This window comes from Callithrix jacchus, chromosome 8, assembly GCF_049354715.1.
Source record: "Callithrix jacchus isolate 240 chromosome 8, calJac240_pri, whole genome shotgun sequence".
Lineage (NCBI taxonomy): Eukaryota > Metazoa > Chordata > Mammalia > Primates > Cebidae > Callithrix > Callithrix jacchus.
This window is the reverse complement of record NC_133509.1, coordinates 43,706,943-43,731,355: the sequence shown is the minus strand read 5'-3', so window position 1 is coordinate 43,731,355 and position 24,413 is coordinate 43,706,943. Positions and strand designations below refer to the sequence as shown.

The 24,413-nt window shown below is 39.0% G+C and overlaps 1 protein-coding gene across 3 annotated transcripts in view; it reads left to right on the top strand.

Moving 5' to 3' along the window:
- NEDD4 (NEDD4 E3 ubiquitin protein ligase) overlaps positions 1-24,413 on the top strand; it is a 167,600-nt gene that overhangs the window by 44,244 nt on the left and 98,943 nt on the right. For all 3 annotated transcript variants that reach the window (XM_078335970.1, XM_078335971.1, XM_002753498.8), the window contains exons 3-4: positions 1,689-1,767; positions 1,852-1,890. In XM_078335970.1, the coding sequence (XP_078192096.1) occupies positions 1,689-1,767; positions 1,852-1,890 (118 nt within the window). The remainder of the gene's footprint in view (positions 1-1,688; positions 1,768-1,851; positions 1,891-24,413) is intronic.

Genomic DNA, 24,413 nt, shown 5'->3' with positions numbered 1-24,413 from the left:
AGTGAGCATAAATAGACTGAAGTGGATATATTAATATCTGATAAAACAGATTTCAATGCAAAAATATTCAAACATTTCATGACGATAAAAATGAACTCAGTCAGGAATATATAGCAATCGTAAATGTGTGTTCCTGCTAAAAGAACTTAGAAAAACATGAATCAAAATTTGACAGAATTAAAGGAGAGATTTTTTTAAATCCCACAGTCATAGTTGGAGACATTAACACTTCTCTTTCAGCAGTTGATAAAACAACTAAATAAAAAAAATCAACAAAAACATACATTTGAACAATATTAGGAACAACTTTTACCTAAGAACACTATTTCTAATCACTTTCTTATCAAGTGTGCATGGTACATTCACCAGCATAGACCATATATGGGCTATATTCCTTTATTGATGCATGATAATATTATCACAAACATAGTTGCTTAGAAGAACATACATTTATTGTTTCATAATTTCCATGGTTCAGAAGTTCTTACATTGTTTAACTGGGTCCTCTCCTTCAGAGTCCTCTGTTACAGAGTGTTGCAAAGCTGCTGTTGTATTTTTTTTTCTAATTTGGTCTTGAAGTCTCTTCCATGAGAGTGGCTGTAAACTCTAGCCCTGCCCTGATGAGACTCTATGAATTTGGATGCAGATGTTTACAGTGTGCCTTTCACAGTATGTCTTTATCCTGGCAGGTGCCCTCATGCCTAAGTGCCTGACTCATGTCCAGGTGTTCCTGTCATATAACTTGCATATCCTGGCAGATACCCTTGTGGCTCTTGTCTGACCTGTGTTCAGCTTATTTCTACTGAAATAGCAGTTAGCCACTCTCTAGGAGAATCCTGACAAAGAAGTTAGGGTTGAATTTATCAGTCAGGTGAGACAAGAGGTAACTCAACAAGACACATGAAATAACAGCAGTTTATTGCTTACAGATGCCAAAAAGAAGAAGTGGTATATTTAACATATAATTTTTGTTCTTGTTTTTGTGAAGGAGTCTTGCTCTGTAGCCAGGCTGGAGTGCAGTGGTGCGATCTTGGCTCACTGCAGCCTCTGCCCCCTGGGTTCAAGCAATTCTTCTGCCTCAGCCTCCTGAGTAGCTGGAACTACAAGCAAGTGCCACTACACCTAGCTAATTTTTGTACTTTTAGTAGAAACAGGATTTCACCATGTTGGCCAGTTGGTCTTGATCTCTTGACCTTGCGATCCGCCTGCCTTAGCCTCCCTAACTGCTGGTACTACAGGCGTCAGCCACCGTGCTCTGCCTGTAGTTACTTTTTTTTAAGTGAAAGCAGTTTGCCTTTAATTTATAAGAAGAGTTTACACCCATGAGATAACCTGAGGTCTTACAAAACCAGTCTTATAATCATGAATTAACCATCTTAACTCAAAAGAAGAAAGAATGTAATAAAAAAATCAAACAAATTTTAAAAATCTAGAAAGGTTTTAATCATTAGGCCTATGATTAAAAGGTTTTCTTTCTAATTGTTTGTGTCTTTCGCTAACGTGGTACTTCAGGTTTTTAACAAGAGATACAAAAATTACTTTAATTGCTTACCTGCCTAAGAATCTTGACTTTTAAATGTAAGAAATCATCATAGATATAATTAACAAGGAAAACTGTAAATTTTATAGTTTGGGTAATCTGAGGTTGGGGTAAGCAATAATTAAAAATTTTCTTTTTTCTTTAACAGTGATCCTTATGTGAGAGTGACATTGTATGACCCAATGAATGGAGTTCTTACAAGTGTGCAAACAAAAACCATTAAAAAGGTTAGACTTAGCAATATTCAAAAAGTTTTTAATGTACTTATTTTTACATTACAAAAATGTTATTCTATGTTTATTATTTTTTAGAGTTTGAATCCAAAGTGGAATGAAGAAATACTATTCCGAGTAAGTATGTATTTTATTTTACTAAAGTGGAAAAAGTAACATTTTTTTCAGGAGGTTAGAATAATAAATTCTTATTTATGATACTTGAAGATGTATCTCAGGATTTGCCCAAAGTTGTGAAAATGTAAAAGGAATTGAAATTGGGGATGACATGGTCCTAAAACCATTTATTTTATGAAAAACATAAATGTAAAATAATGGAGAAATTAAAGACTGGAATTATCTCATTCTAGTAAAACTGATTTAGAGACTGTACAATAGTCTGATTCCAGTTGAGCAGATTCAGTGTTTTCTCATAAAGATGATGCAAATTATATTTGCATCTTCCTAGCCATTTATTACTAAACACATTGAGGGTTTATCAAGTGAATATATTTCTTTTTATGCACACGTCACTTACATTGCTGCCTTTCCACCCCATCTGCCTTATTTACCATCAGAGCAAACTCCAGTCAGCAGTTATTTCCTGGTTCCTCAGCAGGGCCCTCAAACTGACAGTGTCTCCTTGTACCTATTTAGTATCAGAGTCCTTTCTGTTGCCAGAATCAAAACCCTACCAGAGCAGTGGTAGAGATGCATTTCAGGAATTTCTCCTCTGGATTATTCCCACTTTTATCATCCTTAAAATCTTCTTCCTTGATCTGTATTCCCCTTTAGCTGTTGACTCGTTTCTCTGTTCACCTGAATATGGAACATTCATGGGAGCGTTGTCTGCCCTCATCCGGGATGCTCATTAACCCACTCTACTCTAACTCATACCCCTATCACTCAGATGAAACTGCTGTTATTTAGGTCACCAGTGACTTCCCTGCTGCCAGGTTCATCTCATTTCATCTTACTCATGCTCTTCGCAGCATTTGACGTGACAGATCATTCCCAAAACACCAGCCTCAATGGGGGCTTCTATGGTACCATACTTGATTTCAGTAAGGAAAGCAGAAGCCCTTCTTTTGTACTTCATGTTTAAAGATTTTTGTTTGTTTTGTTTTGTTCAATTTTAATAAGGTGAATTTGAAGGAAAGAAATTGCTGACACTAAGGGCAAGGCAGCTGTTGCTGCAAAGATCCAGCCAAGGGCACCGATTAAGTTGCCTCTGGTTTTTTGGTTTGAAGAAAGATTTTCCCCACTCTATCTAGTATGACATAAAAACAACATTTTAAATCGGTTTGGAAATTTTGGATTCTTGAGGAAATAGTATTGAATAAATTGGATAGTCATATGAAGAAAAATGAAGCTAAATTTCTGTTTTTACTGTTTCACCAGAATAAATTCCAGACTTGATAATGTCTGGTTTTGATTGCTTTTTTGGCACAAGTGTTGCTTAGGAGTGAGTTTTTAAATTCCCAAGTTGTTGAGTTATTTATTTATTTATTTATACTTTTGTTTTATTTTACTTATTTTGTTACATTTTTCTTAGAATCATGTATTTTCATGATTTCAAAGTTTTCTTTCTATCTCTTATTTCTAATATTTCTAACATATTTCAAAGTTTTTTTTCTATCTCTTTTTTCTAATATTATTGGCCTGCTCATATTTAATAATGTTTAGTCATAGTAAAAATGGATGTATATTTGTCTTGTTTTCAATTTTAGTGGGAATGCATCTAGCATGTCTCCAACATGGATAGCTTTTTATTATTTATTATATTAAAGAGGTATTCAGGTATTGCTGTTTTTTTAAGAGTTAAAAAGCCATATTGATACTTCCAGTTTGAGCCATGATACAGTAATAGGCTGTTAGGCTTAACCTGATATGTAAACAACCATGAAACTGGGAGAATAGGAGAAACGGGGAGATGTTGGTTAAAAGGTACAGAATTTTAGTAGTAAGCTGGATAAGTTCTGGGATCTAATGTGAAGCATGGTGACTATAGTTAATAATACTATATTGTACACTTGAAATGTACTAAGAGGGTATATTTTAAGTGGCCTCACTATACACACAATGGTAAGTAACTATATGTGGTGACAGATGTGTTAATTAATTTGACGTGGTAATTATTTCACAAAGTATACATAAATCAAATCATGTGTACCTTGAATATGTACAATTGTTTTGTCAATTATAACTCAAGAAAACTGGAAAGTAGAAAAAATCTACTTAGATATAGTGAAATAGATGGTTAAAATTTGAAAGATGAAAAAGGACGTACCCTGCAAAAGTAATCAGAAGAAACTGAGGTAGCCATATTAATGTCAGACAAAGTAGACCTTAGAATAAGGACAATTACTACGGATAAAAGGACCATTATATGATGACAAAAAGGAGAAATTCCTGAAGAAGCTGGAAGAATTCTAATTGTGTATGCACCTAACGACAAAGTGTTAATGGACCCAAAGCAATAAATGATAGACCTGAAAGGAAAAATAGGCAAATATATTATCCTATATGGATAATTTAGTGCTCTTCTTTCTCTCAGTAACTGGTAGAACATGTAGACAAAACAAAATTTAGTCATGATGTCGAAGCCCTGAAGAACACTATCAAATTGATTTTACCTAATTGACATCTGTAGACTCTCTACTCCAACAGTAGGAGAATATGTAGTCTTTTCAAGTACATGTAGAGTAGTTACTGAGTAAACTGGGCCAAAGCCCAAACCCTCACATTTTTAAAAGAAATCATGCAAATTTTGGTTTCTGACTATAATGGAATAAAAGCAAGTTTCAATAACAGGAAGGTATATAGAAAATCCCCAAATATTTGGAAGTTAAACACTTCCAAATAGCTCATGGGTCAAATAAAAATTCTCAAGGGAAACTGGAAAATATTTTAAGAGAATGAAACAAAAATACATCAAAATATGTAGATTGTAGGTAACATAATGCTTAAAAGACAGTATGTAGCATTAAATGCTTATATTAGAAAAAAAAGAAAGGCCTTGTATCATTAAGCTTCCACCTTAAGAAACTAGAAAGTAGCATCACTGCGGAACCTACAGATTTTAAGTAGATAATGGATATTGTGAACAGCTTTTTGCCTATAAATTCAATAACTTAGAAGAAATGCATCAGTTTCTTTAAAGACATATACTACCAAAACTCACTTAAGTAGAAATAGATTACCTAAATAGTCTTACATCTCTTAAAGAAATTGAATTTGAAGTTAAAACCCTTCCAACAAAGAAAACCTCAGGCCTACATAACTTGCTGTTGAATTCTATCACATATTTAAGGAGTAAATAATTCCATTTCTATGCAATGCCTTACCAAAAATAGAAGAGGAGGGAAATGTCCCATTTTATTCATGAGGCCAGCATTACCCCAATATCAAAGCCAGACAGAGACTGTATAAGAAAATTAAACAGCAGATCCTTAATTCTCAGGGCCATAGCCACCTTATGGTAAGTTCACTATATTGGGCCCCATCCTAAGGACCCGTCATGTGTCCTCACATGGATAGATACTTCTGGCTCTGTGCTTGCCCTTCCTGGCCATAGAACCTCAGCCAGCACAACTACATGGGGCTTACAGAATGCCTGATTTGTAGGGATAGAAATGCACATAGTTACTTGTTTTTCCAGGGGCTGCAGTTCATAGAAAAGGAGGTGCATGAGTAAGCCCATGATGGGATCCATTGATCACATTACCTACCACACCATCCAGGAGCAACAAGCCTCATAGAGCACTGGAATGGCCTACTAAAGCCACAACTGTAGTACCCTTTGGAGGCAATACTCTGCAATCATGGGTGCTGCTTTTTGGGATACAGTTTACTCATTGAATTGGAGACCTCAATATGAGGCTGTGTTCCCAACAGGAAGTACATGGGGATTGAGGAACAAAAGAGGAGTAGGAATAGCTCAGTTTACAGTTTTCCAGTGATCCACTGGAGGACTCTGTGCTTCCCATCCCTGCAACTCTGAGCTCTATAGTTTTGGAGGTTCAAGACCCAAAGGAAGCAAACTCTTTCCAGGGAACACAGCAAGGTCCCATGGAACCACGGCCTACAGCGGCTGCCAGATCACTCTGGACTCCTTGCATCCAAGAACCAGCAGGCAACTGGGACTATTAGTTGGTTGAATCTGCTTGGATAGTCATTCTCCATTGTCTATCAGGAGGGTTGCACACTGGGAAGTTTGGGGGTGGAGCCTGACTAGACAAGCCTGTCTTCAAGCTCCTGAGTTGTGCATGGGAATGGCAAGCAGGGCTGAAGTAATCCCCAGGCCCTTGGCAGAATGCTCAGGTGTGGGTGACAGTGGCTATGGGGGTCGGGTGTTGCTTTTAGTGTCAGCAGCTGTAAAACGGCAGTTGGAGAGCATTGACCCCCGGTGGTGACTACAAGTCCGGTAGTCTTTCTTCAGGACATTTTTTAGTTTACTAGCCCTGCTCCTGGAGGTGGTGAGATCACTATCAATTGTTCATGTTTTGGCTCTGGCAGCAACAACCAGCAGTGGCACCTAGCTGTGTGTGTGGGGATTTCACTGGGACTCCAGAGTCCTGGAGATCCAGAGGCTGTTGGGCCCCGGGCAGGATGTACTCTGGTCTTCTTTTCTTGATTTCCCATCTTCTTTAAACTGATTGGAAATCAAGAAAAGGTTAGAGAAATTCAGTGTTAGGCAAGATTGTCTGGGCTCTAGAACCTCTGCTGTGCTCAGGCTTTGGCCGGGAGCAAGCAAGGGTCACACAGCAGGTAGATTCAAATGTGCATGCTCAGTTGGAGCTGTCAATCCACTATGCTTATTGCAGCAAGTTCTCTTGAAAGTGATGCTAAAGAGGCCAAACGTGGTGGCTCACGCCTCTAATCCTAGCACTTTGGGAGGCCAAGGCGGGTGGATCATTTGAGGTCAGGAGTTTGAAACCAGCCTGGCTAATATGAAACTCATCTCTACTAAAAATAAAAAATTAGCCAAAAATCACTTGAACCTGGGAGGTGGTGTTTGCAATGAGCCCTCATTGTGCCGCTGCATGTCAGTCTGGGCAACAGCCTGAGACTCCATCTCAAAAAAAAAAAGAGAAAGAGATGCTAAAGAAATCTGAGTAGTTCAGTTCTCTGGCTGTTACAGTGGTGATAATATAAAGAAGCATGGTGTAATCTTAAATGCAGCTACTAAGAAATTAAACTAGAAATTTAAGGCTGGGTATGGTGGCTAATGCCTCTAAGCTGTAATCCCAACACTTTGGTAGACTGAGGTGGGCGGATAACAAGGTCAAGAGATCAAGACCGTCCTGGCCAATGTGCCCATCTCTGTTAAAAATACAAAAATTAGCTGGGCATGGTGCTGTGCGCCTGTAGTCCCAGCTACTTGGGAGGCTGAGGCAGGAGAATCTTTTGAACCTGGGACGCAGAGGTTGCAGTGAGCCGAGATCATGCCACTGCATGCTAGCCTGGGAACAGAGTGAGACTCATCTCAAAGAAAGAAGAAAGAAAGAAAGAAATGTGTATAAAAATCCAATAAAAGAAATAAAATGAAACACCAAGAAATAATTAATAATTTTTTAAAAGGCAAGGAAAGAAGAATTAAAGATAAACAGAAAACAAATAAAAAGGTGATAGTAGTAAAGTCAGGCGTGTCACTAATTGCCCCTTCAAAACAGCCAGATTCAATTAGATGCTTTTTACAGGGGACATACTTTGAGTATATAGACCCAGACAGGTTAAAAGTAAAAGGACAGAAAAAGAGTTACTAGATTAGTCCATTCTCACACTGCTATAAAGAACTACCTGAGACTGGGTAATTTATAAAGAAAAGAGGTTTAGTTGACCCACAGTTCCATAGGCTGTAGAGGAAGCATGGCTGGAGAGGCCTCAAAAAACTTAGAATCATGGCAGAAGGTAAAGGGGAAACAGGTGTGTCTTACATGGCCAGAGAAGGAAGAAGAGAGGTAAGGGGGAAGTGCTACATACCTTTAAACAAACAGATCTCATGAAAACTCACTCACTCTTATGAAAACAGCAAGGGGGAAGTCCACCCCTGTGTTTGAATTACCTCCCACCAGGCCACTCCTCCAACAATGGCATTACAATTTGACTTGAGATTTGGGTGGGGACACAAATCCAAACCATATTTTGCCCCTGGGCCCTCCCAAATCTCATGTCCTTCTCGCAGTGCAAAATGCAATCCCCTTCTCAACAGTCCCCTAAGTTTTAACTTATTCCAGCATTAATTCAAATGTTCACAGTTCAAAGTCTCATGTGACACAAGGTGAGTCCCTTCTGCCTGTGAGTCTGTAAAATAAAAAAAAGTTAGTTACTTCTAAGATACAGTGGAGGTACAGGCATTGGGTAAATATAACCATTACAAAAGGGAGAAATCAGCCAAAATAAAGGGGCGATAGGCCCCATGCAGGTTCAGAACCCAGCAGGGCAATCATTAAATCTTAAAGCTCCAAAATAATCTCCTTTGACTCTGTGTCTCACATCCAGGCCACACATGGAAGGGGTGGGCTCCTAAGGCCTTGGGCGTCTCCACCCCTTTGGCTCTGCTGGGTACAGCCCCTTTGGCTGCTTTCACAGGCTATTGTTGAGTGCCTGTGGCTTTTCCAGGCACACAGCACAAGCTGTTAGTCAATCTACCCATTCTGGGATCTGGAGGATAGTGGTCCATTTCTCAAAGCTCCACTAGGCAGTTTCCAAGTGGGAACCCTATGTGGGGGCTCTATTTCCACATTTCCCCTCCACAATGTCCTAGGAGAGGTTCTCCATGAGGGCTCTGCCCCTGCAGCAGGCTTCCATCTGTATATCCAGGCATTTCCCTACATCCTCTGAAATATAGGCAGAGCTCCCAAGCCTCAACTCTTGCCCTTTGCATGCCTGCAGGCTTAACACCATGTGGATGCCACCAAGGCTTATGGTTTGCACCTTCTGGAGCAGTGGCCTGAGACATATCTGGGGCCCTTATACTCACAGTTGGAGCTAGAGTGACTGGGATGCAGAGAGCAGTGTCCCAAGGTTGTATAGAGTAGCAGGGCCCTGGGCCAGGCCCATGAAACCATTCTTCCCTTCTAGTCTTCTGGAGCTGTGATGGGAGGAGCTGCCACAAAGTTCTCTAAAATGCATTGAAGGTGTCATCCCTGTTGTGTTGGCTATTAACATTCAGGTCCAGCAGCTGGCTTGAATTCCTCCCCAGAAAATCGTGTTTTCTTTTCTACCACATGGTCAGGCTGCACATATTCCAAACTTATATACTCTGCTTTCCTTTTAAATATAAGTTCCAGTTTCAGATTATCTTTGTGAATGCATATAAACATATGTTGTTAGAAGCAACCAGGCCACAGTTTAAACACTTTGCTGCTTAGAAATTTCTTCTGCCAGGTACCCTAAATCATCTCTTTCAAGTTCAAAGTTCCAGATTTCTGGAGCCGGGGCACGGTGCTGCTAGTCTCTTTGCAAAAGCATAGCAGGAGGTACCTTTGCGTCAGTTCCCAAAAGATTTCTCATCTCTGAGACCTCCTCAGCCTGGACTTTACTGTCCTTATCACTATCAGCATTTTGGTCACAACCATTCAACAGGTCTCTAGGAAGTTTCAGCTTTCCCTCACCTTCCTTTCTTCTTTTGATCGCTCCAAATTGTTTCAACCTCTGCCCATTACCTACTTAAAAGCTGCTTCCACATTTTCAGGTGTCTATATAGCAATGCCCAACTCCCCGGTACCAATTTTCTGTATGCGTTCTTGCATTACTATAAAGAACTACCTGAGACTGGGTAATTTATAAAGAAAGGAGGTTTAGTTCACTTTCAGTTCCACAGGCTGTACAGGAAGCATGGCTGGGGAGGCCTCAGGAAACTTACAATCATGACAGAAGGTGAAAGGGAAGCAGGCTTGTCTTACATGGCCAGAGAAGGAGGAGAATGAAGGGGGAAGTCCTACACACTTTTAAACAACCAGAGCTCATAAGAACTCACTCACTACCACCAGAACAGCAAGGGGTACATCTGCCCTTATGATCCAGTCACCTCCCAGCAGGCCCCTCCTCCAACATTAAGGATTACAATTTGACATGAGATTTGGGCAGAGACATAATTCCAAACCATATCAGATACCTTGCAAATACCAGAAAAAAATATGCTAATGGTTGTTTTAACATTAGCCAAATTAGACTTCAGGACAGAATTGCCAGAACAAAGGGGAATTTCAATATTATAAAGGGTAAATTCATCAAGAAGAATACGATCTAAAATGTGAATGCACCTAGCAATAAATCTTTAAAATTACAAAGCAAAAATCGACAGAACTAAATAAATAAACAAATCCACAATAGTTGATTTTATCACTTCTCTCTTAGTAACTGATATAACAACTAGACAAAAAAGAATTAGTAAGTACATAGATGATTTGAACAACACTAGCAATCGAATTCACCTATTTGATATGTATAGAACACTACAGCTATTACCCAAGAGTGTACACACTCTTTATATATGCCCATGAAACATTTACCAAGGTAGACCACATATAGGGCCATAAACCAAGTTCCAATACACTTAAAAGGATTGCAATTCAACAGGATTGGCTGGGCACAGTGGCTCATGCCTCTAATCCCAGCACTATGGGAAGCCAAGGTGTGTAGATCACTTTAGGTCAGGAGTTCAAGACCAGCCTGGCCAACATGGTGAAGCCTCACCTCTACTAAAAAATTTTTTAAAATAAAAATAAATAAAAAATTAGCTTGGTGTGGTCACACCCACCTGGGAGGCTAGGCACAAGAATCAGTTGAACCTGGAGGTGGAGGTTGCAGTGAGCTGAGATCACACCACTGCACTCCAGCCTGGGTAACAGAATGAGACTGTCTCAAAAAAAAGAAATTCAACAGGGTATGTTCTTGGATAACAACAGATTTAAGTTAGAATTCAGTTTTATACACACACACACACACACACACACACACACAGCTGGAAATATCACAAATATTTAGAAATTAAACAAGTTGCTTTTGAATAAGCCATGGATCAAAATACATATATAAGGAAAATTAAAAAGTATTTAATTGGTGTGTTAAAGCATAACACACCAAAATGTGAGATGAACCTAATTCAGTGCTTATAGAGTACTTTATACCTTTAAATACTTATATATAAATGAAGAAATACTCAAAATCATTGATCTAAGCTTCCACCTTAAGTTCTTTTTTAAAAAAAAAAGGAAGGAAGGAAATAAGAGTGGAAATCAATGGACAAGAAAATGGACAAAAAGTAGAGAAACCAAAGATGGATCTTCGAAAAAATTAATGAAATTGATATGCCACAGCTAGCCTTAAATGAGAGAGAAAAGTACCCAAATGACCAATATTAGGAATCAGAGGCAGGAACCTACAGACATTTTTTAAAAGGTAATATTGTAACTAATTTTATGCCAATAATTTTAACAATTTAGTTAAAATAGATAAACTCTTATAAGCCAAAATATACTAAAACCAATATAAGTAGAAATAGACAATATGGATATCTGTTAGAGGAATTAATATTATTGTTTAAGTTATAATTTTTAAAATTTACCATTATTTTAGATGATCTTATTCTCCTATTGGAAAGAATATTTGGCCTGGCACAGTTGCTCATCCCAGCACATTGGGAGGCCAAGGTGGGAGGATCACATGAGCCCAAAAGTTTAAGATCATCCTGAGTAACATAGTGAGACCCCAGCTCTATCCTCCCCCAAAAAAGCTAGAATTTGAGGACACCCTGGGCAACACAGTGAGACAGTCCTGAAAGAAAGGAAAGGAAGTGGGAAGGGAGGGGCGGGGAGGGGAAATGGGGGTGTGGGGGAGGGGATGGGGGATGGGGGAAGGAAGGAAAAGGAAGGGAAGGGAAAGGAAGAGGGAAGGAAGGGAGGGAGGAGGAAAGAAAGGGAGGGAAGGAAGCTTGAAAGTCAGTACTACCTTTGAATTAGAGATGTTAACCAGAAAAATAGGACATTTAAACAAAATTTTAACTGATTTATTGAAGTATAGTTCATATACAAAAAGCCTATACACATATAATACATATAGTGTGATAGGTTTAGATGTATGCATACAGCTGTGAAACCATCACTACAATCAAGGTCAAATAAAACCATCACCTCCAAAAGTTTCTTTCTGTCATCTCCTTTGGTGTAGTAAGAACACTTGATATCTACCCTCTTAGTTTTCAGTGTACGATGCAGTATTGTTAACTATAAACACCATGTTGCAAAAAGATCTCTAGAACATATTCATCGTGCATAACTGAAATTTTACACCCATTGAATAACTCCCAATTTATCCCTACCCCCAGCCTCTGGAAACCACCATCCTACTCTCTGCTTCTGTGAATTTGACTATTTTAGATAGTTTATGTAAGTAAGATCATCAGTGTTTGCTCTTCTGAGAATAGTTTATTTCACCTAGTGTAATGTCCTCAAGGTTCATCCATTTTGTTGCAAATGACAAGGTTTTCTTTTTGAAGGCTGAATAATGCCTCATTGTATGTATGTGCCACATTTTCTTAATTTATCCTTCATCGAGTATTTACGTTATTTCCATATCTTGGCTTCTGTGAATAATGCTGTAATGAACAGTGGTAGGGCAGATAACTTTAATTGCAGTGATTTTATTTCCTCTGGCTACATACCCAGAAGTGGGATTGATGGATGATCTGGTAGTTCTACTTTTAAATTTTTTTAGGAACCTTTATACTGTTTTCTATAGAGGCTGGACCATTTTACATTCCTCCCAACAGTGTACAAGGATTCCAGTTTCTCCACATCTTCACCAAAACTTGTTATCTAAAAGATCTAAAAATTTTTGTTATAGTCATCCTAACAGGTGTGGTTTTGATTTGCATCTCCCTGATGATTAGTGATTTTTGAGCACCTTTTCACATAAAGGGTGGGCCATTTGTTTGTCTTCTTTGGAGAAATGTCTATTCAAGACCTTAGTTAATTTTTTAACTGGGTTCCTTGTTTGTATTAGTCCATTTCACATTCCTATAAAGATACAACCTGAGACTGGGTAATTTATAAACAAAGGAGGTTTAATTAACTCACAGTTTCCTCAGGAACCTTACAATCATGGCAGAAGATGAAAGGGAAGCAGGCACCTTCTCCACAAGGTGGTAGGAGAGACAAGAGAAAGTGAAGAGAGAAGAGCTCCTTGTAAAACTATCATATCTCCTGAGAACTCACTCACTGTCACAAGAACAGCATGGGAGAAACTGCCCCCATGATCCAATTACCTCCCACCAGAGTTATGGGAGTTACTTTTGTATGTAATTTTGGAGTTTGGAGAGCAACTCTTTTTCTTATACAGGGTCTGCAAATACTTTTTCCATTTTGTAGGTTGCCTTTTCACTTCGTTGATTGATTCCTTTGCCATGTAGAAACTTTTTAGTTTAATGTAGCTGCACTTGTCAATTTTTGCTTTCATTGCCTCTGCTTTTGGTGTCACCCAAAAGATCATTGTCATTGTCAAGACCAAAGTCAAGAAGCTTCTCCTCTGTTTTCTTCTAGGGGTTTTACAGTTTTGGGTCTTATGTTTATGTCTTTAATTAATTTTGAGTTGATTTATGTGTATGGTTTAACATAAGGGTCCAATTTCTTTCGCATATGGATATCCAGTTTTCCTAAACCATTTGTTGAAGAGACTATCCTTACCCCTCTGTGTATGGTTGGCACCTGAGTCAAAGATCAGTGGACTGTATTTCATGAGTTTATTTTTGGCTATTTTATTGGCCTCTGTCTGTCTTAATTTCTGTATCATACTGGTTTAATTACTGTAGCTTTGTGATATTTTTTGAAATCAGGAACTATGATGCCTCTAGCTTTGTTCTTCTTTCTCAAGATGCAGGGTCTTTTGTAGATCTGTATGAATTTTAGGATTTTTTTTTCTATTTATATAAAAAATACCATTGGGATTTTGATGGGTGTAGCATTGAATTTTTAGATTGCTTTGGGTAGTGTGGACATTTTAACAATATTTAGTTCTTCCAATACGTGAACACAGGATGTCTTTCCATTTATTTTTGTCTTGAAAGAAGGCTATTTATAATTGATAAAACAGGATTGGGACTCTACTGCCATATCCTTATTTTTTATTTTATTTTCCATAACTTCACTATTACCAAATGTTATAGCTAGTAACATCTACCAAATATTTATTTCATTTTTGCAATCATAGGCTGCACATTTGTTTCATTTAGAAATTATGCTTATTATAAGGATAACTAGATAAATTTGTGTGGATCAATGCTTATTCATTATGCTAGAAAAAGAACCGAAAACACATGGTGAAATGTCTTCTGTACTAAGGACATTATTATGTGTGGGGCTCTATTTTCCTCTTTGTCATTTATATCATCATTTTCATATAGCTCAGAATGTTTTCAGCTGAATGTATTTGCCATAAAAATGTCTGCTGAGATAACATATTATAGCAAAAATTTGGTTCTTGGCATTCAGCCAAATGGAAACTGTGGTCAGAAGTTGAAGGCAGCTTTTATATCTTTGAGAAAACGTGAAGTTCAAAAACGTTTTTGTGAAAAACTGTTACTCATAAGTTAAAAAACAGGAAACTGCAAGTTGAAGTTAGTGCTCAAGAGCAAATTATGGCCAGGTGTGGTGGCTCACGCCTGTAATCACAGCACTTTGGCGGGTGATTAGAGAGACTGAGGCGGGTGGATTGCCTGAGGTCAGGAGTTCGAGACCAGCCTGGCCAACATGATGAAACCTCATCTCTGCTGAAAATACAAAAATTAACTGGGCATGGTGGCACATGCCTGTAATCCCAGCTACTCGGGAGGCTGAGGCAGGAGAATCACTTGAACTTGGGAGGCGGAGGTTGCAGTGAGCCAAGATCATACCATTGTGCTCCAGCCTGGGTGACAAAAGTGAAACTCCATCTCAAAATAAAAATAACAAATTATAATAAAAATCTACACTTCATATGCTCAGAGGGAAAAAAGTGCAACACATTAGGTAAGGTGCATACATAAGAATTGTGCATGGGCATCTGAAAAAGCCTCACCCCATTTCCTACATTCTGTGGGTACTCTGTATATATCTTTAGCATTTATACTCAATACATTAGATTTATATAAAGTATATATATGCATGTGTATATTTATGTTATAGAAGTAATAAAACTTATACATGATAGTTTTTTTTATAAAGAGAAATGAAAATCAGCCATAATTTCATCTCTATAAAACTACCACTGATAGTGTGCTCTTCCGTGATGTCCTATGTGTATTTTTCTATGTATTTTTTGGATAGGAAAAAAACCTACCTACATACACAAATTTGGTATGATATTTTTTTATACCTATCTCTCAGGCACTTTGCTCTGCTTATTAATGAGATAGCCACAGTCTGTACCCTCAACAAAGCTTACTGTCTAGTATGGCCTAGTGTGAACAAGTAACTCCAAATTATTACCAGTGTGCTTCATGGAAGAGAAAACACAGGGTACCGGAGAGTGAATACAGGGATGGGGGATCACTTACTCAAGAAGGTTTAGGAGGGAATCCTGTGACAAACTGTATTGTTTAGGATGCTTTCAGCTTCAAGATACAGACGAGGTAACAATTAAAACTGCCTTACACAATAAGCACACTGGTTATCTCTAATCATAAGAAGAATAAAAGAAGGTTGGTCATTGCAGCAGGTGAAGGAAGTCATGCTTGACCCAGCTTCTCTGGGATTCTCTTGGCTTTCTCTCTGTGGTCACAGATATTTATAGCAGTTCCAAAGACACGATAATGACCAGAGGTTAAACGGGAAAGCTTTTTGCTGAGTATCTCTTTAAAAAAGGGAGATACCATTTCACGCCAGTTAGAATGGCGATCATTAAAAAATCTGGAGACAACAGATGCTGGAGAGGATGTGGAGAAATAGCAACACTTTTACACTGCTGGTGAGAGTGTAAATTAGTTCAACCATTGTGAAAGACAGTGTGGCGATTCCTCAAGGCCTTAGAAATAGAAATTCCATTTGACCCAGCAATCCCATTACTGGGTATATATCCAAAGGACTATAAATCATTCTACTAGAAGGACACATGCACACGAATGTTCATTGCAGAACTGTTTACAATAGCAAAGACCTGGAACCAACCCAAATGCCCATCTATGATAGACTGGACTGGGAAAATGTGGTACATATACACCATGGAATATTATGCAGCAATCAAAAATGATGAGTTCGTGTCCTTTGTAGGGACATGGTTGAATCTGGAGCACATCATTCTCGGCAAACTGACACAAGAACAGAAAATGAAATACCGCATATTCTCACTCATAGGCGGGTGATGAAAAATGAGAACACATGGACACAGGGAAGGGAGTACTACACACTGGGGTCTATTGGGGGGAATAGGGGAGGGACAGCGGCGGGGAGGAGCTGGGAAGGGATAGCCTGGGAGAAATGCCAAATGTGGATGAAGGGGAGGAAGGCAGCAAAACACACTGCCATGTGTGTACCTATGCAACTATCTTGCATGTTCTGCACATGTACCCCAAAACCTAAAATGCAATTAAAAAAAAAAGTGAGGAACCAGCCAGGGCTGGTGGCTCACGCCTGTAATCCCAGCACTTTGGGAGGCCGAGGTGGGTGGATCCACAAGGTCAGTAGAGCGAGACCATCCTGGCCAACAGAACCTAGAAAATAATGTGTTAAGTGAAAGGATCCCAACCTCTACTAAATACAAAAAAATTAGCTGGGTGTAATGGTATGCACCTGTAACCTCAGCTACTCAGGAGGCTGAGGCAGGAGAATCGCTTGAACCAGGGAGGTGGAGATTGCAGCGAGCAGAGATTGTGCCACTGCACTCCAGCCTGGGCAACAGAGCTAGACTCTGTCTCAAAAGAAACAAATAAAAAACGTGAAGAACCTTTTTCCAGAAGACCCCCCAGAAGATTTTGAATCTTTTTCTCTTGGGCCAAAATTGTGTGATGTGCATATTTCCTACCCTATTGTTGGTAAGGAAAATGGTGTTACCCTGAGGCTTACAGGAATCAGAATTCTGGGGAAGAGGAGTAGCTGTGTATCGCTGACATACATGGTCACCCAATATTTGAATAAAATCATAATTCTGTTAGCTAGTAAAAAGGTGGGGCACCACATAAGTGCAGCAGTAAGTAAATTATGATACATGCATACAGCAAAATCCTTATCTGCTGTTTAAAAAGAGTCAGGTTTATAGGTTTTGCTATATAATTCATTTCAGATTATATTAAATGAAGAAAGGAAAATGCATAACAAGGCCAGGTGCAATGCCTCACCTCTGTAATCCCAGGATTTTGGGAGTCCAAGGCAACTGAATCACCTGAGCAAGGAGTTGAAGACCAGCCTGGCCAACATGGTAAAACCCCATCTTTACTAAAAATACAAAAAGCCAGGTGTGGTGATAGGTGCCTGTAGTCTCAGCTACTTGGGAGGCTGAGGCAGGAGAATCACTTGAACCCAGGAGGCGAAGGTTGCAGTGAGCCAAGATCATGCCACTCCAGCCTGGGCAATAGAGTGAGATTCTGTTTCAAAAAAAAAGAAAAAGAAAAAGAAAAATGCAGAGCATTGTATATAGGATTATACTGTTTGTGTAAAACCAGAAAAATGTTTAAATGCTTTCTTATATGCTGGTATTTGTAGAAAATGATTCTGGAAGGATCTAAGAAACTGTTTACAATATTTGCTCTGGGAATGGGACAAAGAAGACAGAGATTTATAATTTATATCCTTTTTTACTGTTTGGGTTTTTTCTCTATGACTGTATATCTACAATTTATTTTTATATTTGTTGATTCAAAATAACTATCTTCATAGAGAAATGAAGTGGAAAGACATAAAACATTTAAATTTAAATGCTAGAATACTTTCTATTCATAAATTGTTTTATGCTTGTAAAAACACTTGTCTAATTCATTGAATTTTTTTAATGCTACTTTTATTTTACAGCATTCTTAAAACATATCCACACAAAACTTGTGCATCAGTGTTCATAGCAGCATTATTCATAATAGTCAAAAATTAGAAACTGCCCAAACATCCATCAGCTGATAACAAAATAAGGTATACACACATACTGAAATACTGTTCATCAGTTAAAAGGAATGAAGTATTGATACAGGCTACAACATGGATGAGCCTAGAAAATAATGTGCTAAGTGAAAGAAGCTGTGTTAGTCTCTTCTCACGCTGCTCATAAAGACGTGCCTAAGACTGGGTAATTTATTTTTTTAATTATTATTATTGAGACAGAGTTTCACTCTTGTTGCTCAGGCTGGAGTGCAGTGGCACAATTTCAGCTCACTGCAACCTCCATTTCCCGGATTCAAGCAATTCTCCAGCCTCAGCCTAAGAAGCCTGGATCACAGGCATGTATCACCATGCCCGGCTAAGTTTGTATTTTTAGTAGAGACGGGGTTTCACCATGTTGGCCAGGCTGGTCTCAAACTCCTGACCTTAGGTAATCTGCCCACCTCAGCCTCCCAAAGTGCTGAGATTACAGGCATGAATGCCACTGCACCCAGCCGAGACTGGGTGATTTATAAAAGACAAAGCTTTAATTGACTCATAATTCAGAATGGCTGGGGAGGCCTCAAAAAACTTATAATCATGGCAAAGGGGAAGCAAATCCATCCCTCTTCACATGGCAACAGCAAGGAGAAGTGCCAAGAAAATAGTGGAAAAGCGCCTTATAAAGCCATCAGATCTCACAAGAACTCACTATCTTGAGAACAGCATAAGGGTAACCACCCCCATGATTCAGTTACCTCCCACCAGATTCTTCCCATTACACGTGGAGATTATGGGAACTACACTTCAAGATGAGATTTGGGTGGGGACACAGTCAAACCAAATCAGAAGCCAATTACAAAAGACTACGTATTGCGTGATTCCACTTACATGAAATGTCCAGAATAGACAAATCTATGGAGACAAAGTGCATTAGCAGTTGCCTGGGAAGGTTGAGGGAAAATGAGGAGCATCTCTTGAATAACACAAGGTTTCCTTTTGTAATGGTAAAAATGGTCCAAAATTGTGGTGATGGTTGTACATTCTATGAATATATTATAAACCATTGAATTGTATACTTTAAAGGGTTCAGCGTACACTATGTGCATTACACCCAGTAAAGCTAGTTTAAAGATATACCTGTATTGTTTGTTCCTATAACCACTGGCAGAATTTTTGGCAACATTGCTTCAGGTCCTTTATGAACACGGTAGAATCATATACTGATCAACGCCTTTGTTCTTTTTAGAAAATTGAATACTCTTTCGGCAACTTTTTTCCTCCGTTATTTTATGTATTTATAGACTAACATAGTTACCCTTTTTTAAATAAATCTATCACTGGTATTTTTATTTTTATTCTGCTTTTGCCTTTCCTTAAAATATCATCTTGTAAACTCCAGTTTTTGTGATCATAGTTTTGCTTCTATTTTTAATAAACTAAAAAAAAACTTGTGAAAGAATTTGCACATAGTTTTAAAATGAGACAGTATAAAAAGGCTTATAATGAAAAGCAACAGATTCTGGTGCTCTGTCCTCCCTCCTATGCTACCTGCTTTTTAATAGTTTCTGTTTGTTACTTTGATCATTTTCCCCATATTTGTAAAAAGTTCACGCATGCATGTTCCAAGTTGCTTTCTAACTATGATAGATGAATAAATAGCCAAGTTATGTTTGGCCATTCATAGGATTCTTGGGTGAACATAATTTTTCCTTAGAAACTTGCTTTATCATCTTTTACAATTGTCTTTTGTATTGCTGTTGAAAGATAGGATTCTTCTTTTTTCTCCCTCTCTCCTTCTCTTTCTCTGAAAAAATTTAATAATTATCTTTACCCCAGTGTTTTAAAATTTCAGTGGTATGCCTTGTATGTACAGTTTAACAATCCATTATGTTAGGCCTTTGGTAAGTAGATTAGTCTGTTCTCATGCTGCTAGTAAAGACATACCCGAGACTGGCTACTTTATAAAGGAAAGAGGTTTAGTGGTTCCACAGATCCGCATGGCTGGCCAGGCCTCACAATCATGTCAGAAGGTAAAGGAGAAGCAAAGGCACATCATACATGGTAGCAGGCAAGAGAGCTTGTGCAGGGGAACTCCCATTTTGAAAACCGTCAGATCTTGTGAGACTTATTCACTACAAGAATACTGTGGGGGAAACCACCCCATGATTTAGTTATCTCCACCTGGCCCTGCCATTGAAACATGGTGATTATTACAATTCAGGTGAGATTTGGGTGGGGCCCAAATCATATCAGCCCAACCATATCAGTGAGCATTTCAATCTGAGAATACTGTTTCTCTTCACCTCCAGAAATTGTGTGAATAATTTCTTGGATAATTTTCTTCCCCCTGGGGACTCCAACTAGTTGGATGGAAGGTCACCTAGAGTGATTTTCTGTTCTTCTCAATCAAAATTCCTTATGTGAACCACAGAATCAGAAAATGGTTTGAGTAACTATTTTCTCACATCTTTCAAGGCTAGCCTTAACCAGTACTATTCTAGATACATGAGAGAAATTAATAGATAGCATACAGTGACAGCGTAGGACAAGGGTCAGTGAACTTTTTCTTAAAGGGCCAGATAGTAAATATTTTAGGTACTGTGGGTTGGTTGGGAGGCAAAATCAAGGCTATGGTGTAGGTATTTATATATCCATCAGAAATGTAACCATTTAGAAAATTCAAAAAATATTCTTGTCTTGTGGGCCATTATATTAAAAAGTAGATGGCTGGCTGGATTTGACATATAAGACATAATTTGCCCAACCTCTATTTTAGGGCATTAGAGGTTAATTCTTTCACTGAATCTGTTAAAAAAAATCCTCTTTTTTATTTTCACTCATTTCCCTTCAACTTAGCTTTTTATTTTACCTTTGGGGAGATTTCCACAAATTTTTTTTAAAGTGCTTCTATTTTAATTCAGTCATTTTTTATTCCAGCACCTCTTTTATTTCCAGTTCCCTTTTTTAGTGTCTTGTTTCTGTTTTATGGATGTAAGACATTCCTGAAGATTTCTAGGGATATTGCTTATCGTTTTTAAAACTGTTTTCTCTTGTTTCCTAAATTACCTCTTTTTCCTTTGAGGACAGTTTTTCTATTTATATGTCTGTGATCTCTGGTAATGTAGTCATACTTAACAGTGGTAAAATAGAAAAAGCATCTGTTGTTTTTCTAGGTAAAATGCATAAACATTTAGCAATTACATGTTACAGTTTTAGTTACCCTTTTTATTTCACATATTAAAACTGACACTTAAACCAACCACCACATTGTCACTTGTAAGTAGAAACTAAACATTGAGTACACATGGATACAAAGAAGGGAACAATAGACACTGGGGCCTACTTGAGGGGAGAGGACAGGAGGAGGGTGAGGATAGAAAAACTACCTGTTGGGTACTTTGCTTATTACCTGGGTGATGAAATAATATGTGCAACAACCCCCCACAACACACAGTTTATCCATAGAACCAACTCGTACGTGTACTCCCAAAACTAAAATGAAATTTGTTTTAAGGGAAAAAACCTGATGCCTGTATTTTCATTAAATCTCCTCTTGAAATCAGACATAAAGAAAATCTCTAATAACGAGGGATTTTGTGTATGTGCACATATGTGTGTGTACATGTGCCATCTGGAAGCTAAGGTGGTATTTGAGACATTCTGTCATTAGGGCAGTTGCCCCTTTTGCTTTGACACTGTTTCTTTTGATGGTGTTCAGCTTCCTCTGCCCTCCATCATCACTTCCATCCCCGCTTCATCTGTCTGCTAGGAAACTTGAAATTGCTCAGCTGCTGATGGCCCTCTCAACTTCTTTGCTGAAATGGTTTTATATCTTTTACAAACTTCTTGCCTATGATTTAAATAGAATCGAGAGAGAGAGAGAGAGAGAGAGAAAGATAACTGTGAATGTTCAGGTTGCTAATTTTTAATTAGTATCCTCACTATACATTGTAAACTGTAGTTTTGCATTTATTATGTGCTTCTGAAATACAAAAGGCGATATGAATAAGCCTTCTGTGGTGTTTATAATTCACTAGGGAGATATCACACATATGCCCAATTAACTTTAAAAAGGGGAGAATGTAGTAAGTCATGATCAACTACTTTGAAAACAGGAGTAGGAGTGAATGGGGAGGTCAGGCTGTAGGGAGAGGTTGGCATTTGAGCTGGGCTTGAGTGATGTGCACGACGTAGTCAGGTGGAGTGGAGAAGGTGTTGCAAGTGTATAGACCTTGACATGCACAGAAGTACAAATCAGAAAATGGAAGGAACAGTTAGTTGTGAGTTTCCGGTGTGATTAGAGTATAGAGTAGATGTATATTTGGTTGGGCAGGAGGACAATTTTAGGACATGAGCCCAGAAAGGCAAATTGGACTCAGATCATGAAGGATCATTTCATACTCAGGTGTTTGGATTTTGTTATTTAGACCACTGGGGATGAACTTTAAGTACAGTATAAAGATGGCCTAAATGTCTTCTAGGTAAGTGGCTCCAAGTAGGAGCAGGAAAGATAGATTAAAAAGATAGATAGGCCGGGCGCAGTGGCTCATGCCTGTGATCCCAGCACTTTGGGAGGCCGAGGCAGGTGGATCACCTGAGGTTAGGGTTTTGAGACCAGCCTGACAAACATAGTAAAACCCCATCTCTGCTAAAAAAAAAAAAAAAAAAAAAAATTAGCTGGGCATGGTGTCAAGTGCCTGTAATTTCAGCTACTTGGGAGGTAGAGGCAGGAGAATCACTTGAACCCAGGAGGGATAGGTTTCAGTGAGCCAAGATTGCACCACTGCACTCCAGCCAGGGTGACAGAGTGAGGAAAAAATTATATATATATATATATATATAGTTGAGGTAGTGAATCCTGTTTCCAGATATTAATTAGAGTCTGAACCAGGACAGCAGATTATTTTCTTAGTAATACTAATTAAACATCTGCAGTGTCTGCTAGGTACTTTGATAGTCACTGATAGTTTGGACGTTTTTCCTCAAAATGTTTTCTATAGCCCTGTCTCCCTCCCAACACCCACTGGGGCCATCCTGAGCAAAGCTCTGCTGACTTCATGCCTGAGTTACTAGGGCTGCAGATTCTGTGGACATCATGGTCTCTCTCTAGTCCAATTCATTTTGTGTACCACTGAGAAAATAATCTTCAGATGTGACCTAAATCATGTCATTTCTCCTTTTAAAACTGCTTTGATCCCCTGCCAATCAAGTCTTAACTCTTCTGTATTTCAGTGTTCCACCCTGGCTCTACCCAGCTAACCGAACCTTTTTCGCCAGTCTCTAATACAAAAATATTCTTGTGAGTCCAAGAGGGGAGGATCACTTGAACCCAGGAGTCCCAGATGAGCCTAGGCAACACAGTAAAACCTTGTCTCTACAATAAATTTTTAAAAATTAGCTGAGCATGGTGGTGCATACCTGTAGACCCTCAGGAGGCTAAGGTGGGAGGATTGCTTGAGCCTGTTGCACTGAACTGTGATGGTGCCACTGCACTCCAGCCTAGGTGACAGAGTGAGACTTTATCTCAAAAAAAAAAAAAAAAAGAATCTTGTCAGTCTCATTTCCTTAGAACATGCTCATTCGGCCCCCGCCTTCTTTTCTCACATGACCTTGCTGGGCATGTTCTCTGTACCTTCTCATTTAAATTCTATCCATCTTTCAAATCTCAGCTTAGTTACATCTTCTCAGAAGTTCTTCTGCATCATCTTTGAAAACAATTGTCTTAGACTATTTTTCTTTTCTTTCTTTTTTTTTGAGATACAGTCTTGCTCTGTTGCCCAGAAGTGCAGTGGCACGATCTCAGCTCACTGAACCTACGTCCCCCAACCTCCCAACTAGCTGAGATTACAGGCACATGCCATCACGCCCAGCTGAGTTTTGTATTTTTAGTAGAGACAGGGATTTACCATGTTGGCCAGGCTGGTTTCTGAATTCCTTACCTCAGGTGATCTGCCTGTCGTGGCCTCCTTAAGTACTGGGATTACAGGTGTGATTGTTTTTGTTTTTGTTTTTGAGACAGGTTCTCGCTCTGTTGTCCAGGCCGGAGTGCAGTGGCACGATCTTGGCTCACTGCAACCTCTGCCTCTGCCTCCTGGGTTTATGCAGTCCTCCTACCTCACCCAAGGACCTGGGAGTATAGGCTCACATCACCATGCCCAGCTAATTATCGTATTTTTTGTAGAGACAGGTCTGCCTTTTTCCCAGGCTGGTCTCCAACTCCTGGGCCTCAAGTTATCCACCCACCTCAGCCTCCCAAAATGCTGGGATTACAGATGTAAGCCACCACACCCAGCCATCTTAACACTGTTTTTCCATCCCCACGATGTCTAGCTTTATGTTTGGCGTGTCTGTCCTTGGTTACCCCATGGTTGCAACATGGCTGCAGGAGTGCCAGCTATCCTAACCACATTCCAGACAGGAAAGGTAAATGCAAGCACCAAAAGGGACATCTCTTCGAGCTAAGTCAGCCACCTCTGAAAAGATCTCTGGAGGAATGACTGGCTCTAGGTTGGCCTCATTGGTCACTCTAGGTACAGGGGATAACTTTCTAGGTAGACATATTCAGGATCTCCTTGTTAAACAATTCCAGAGGGTACCACTCACAAAAAAACAAAA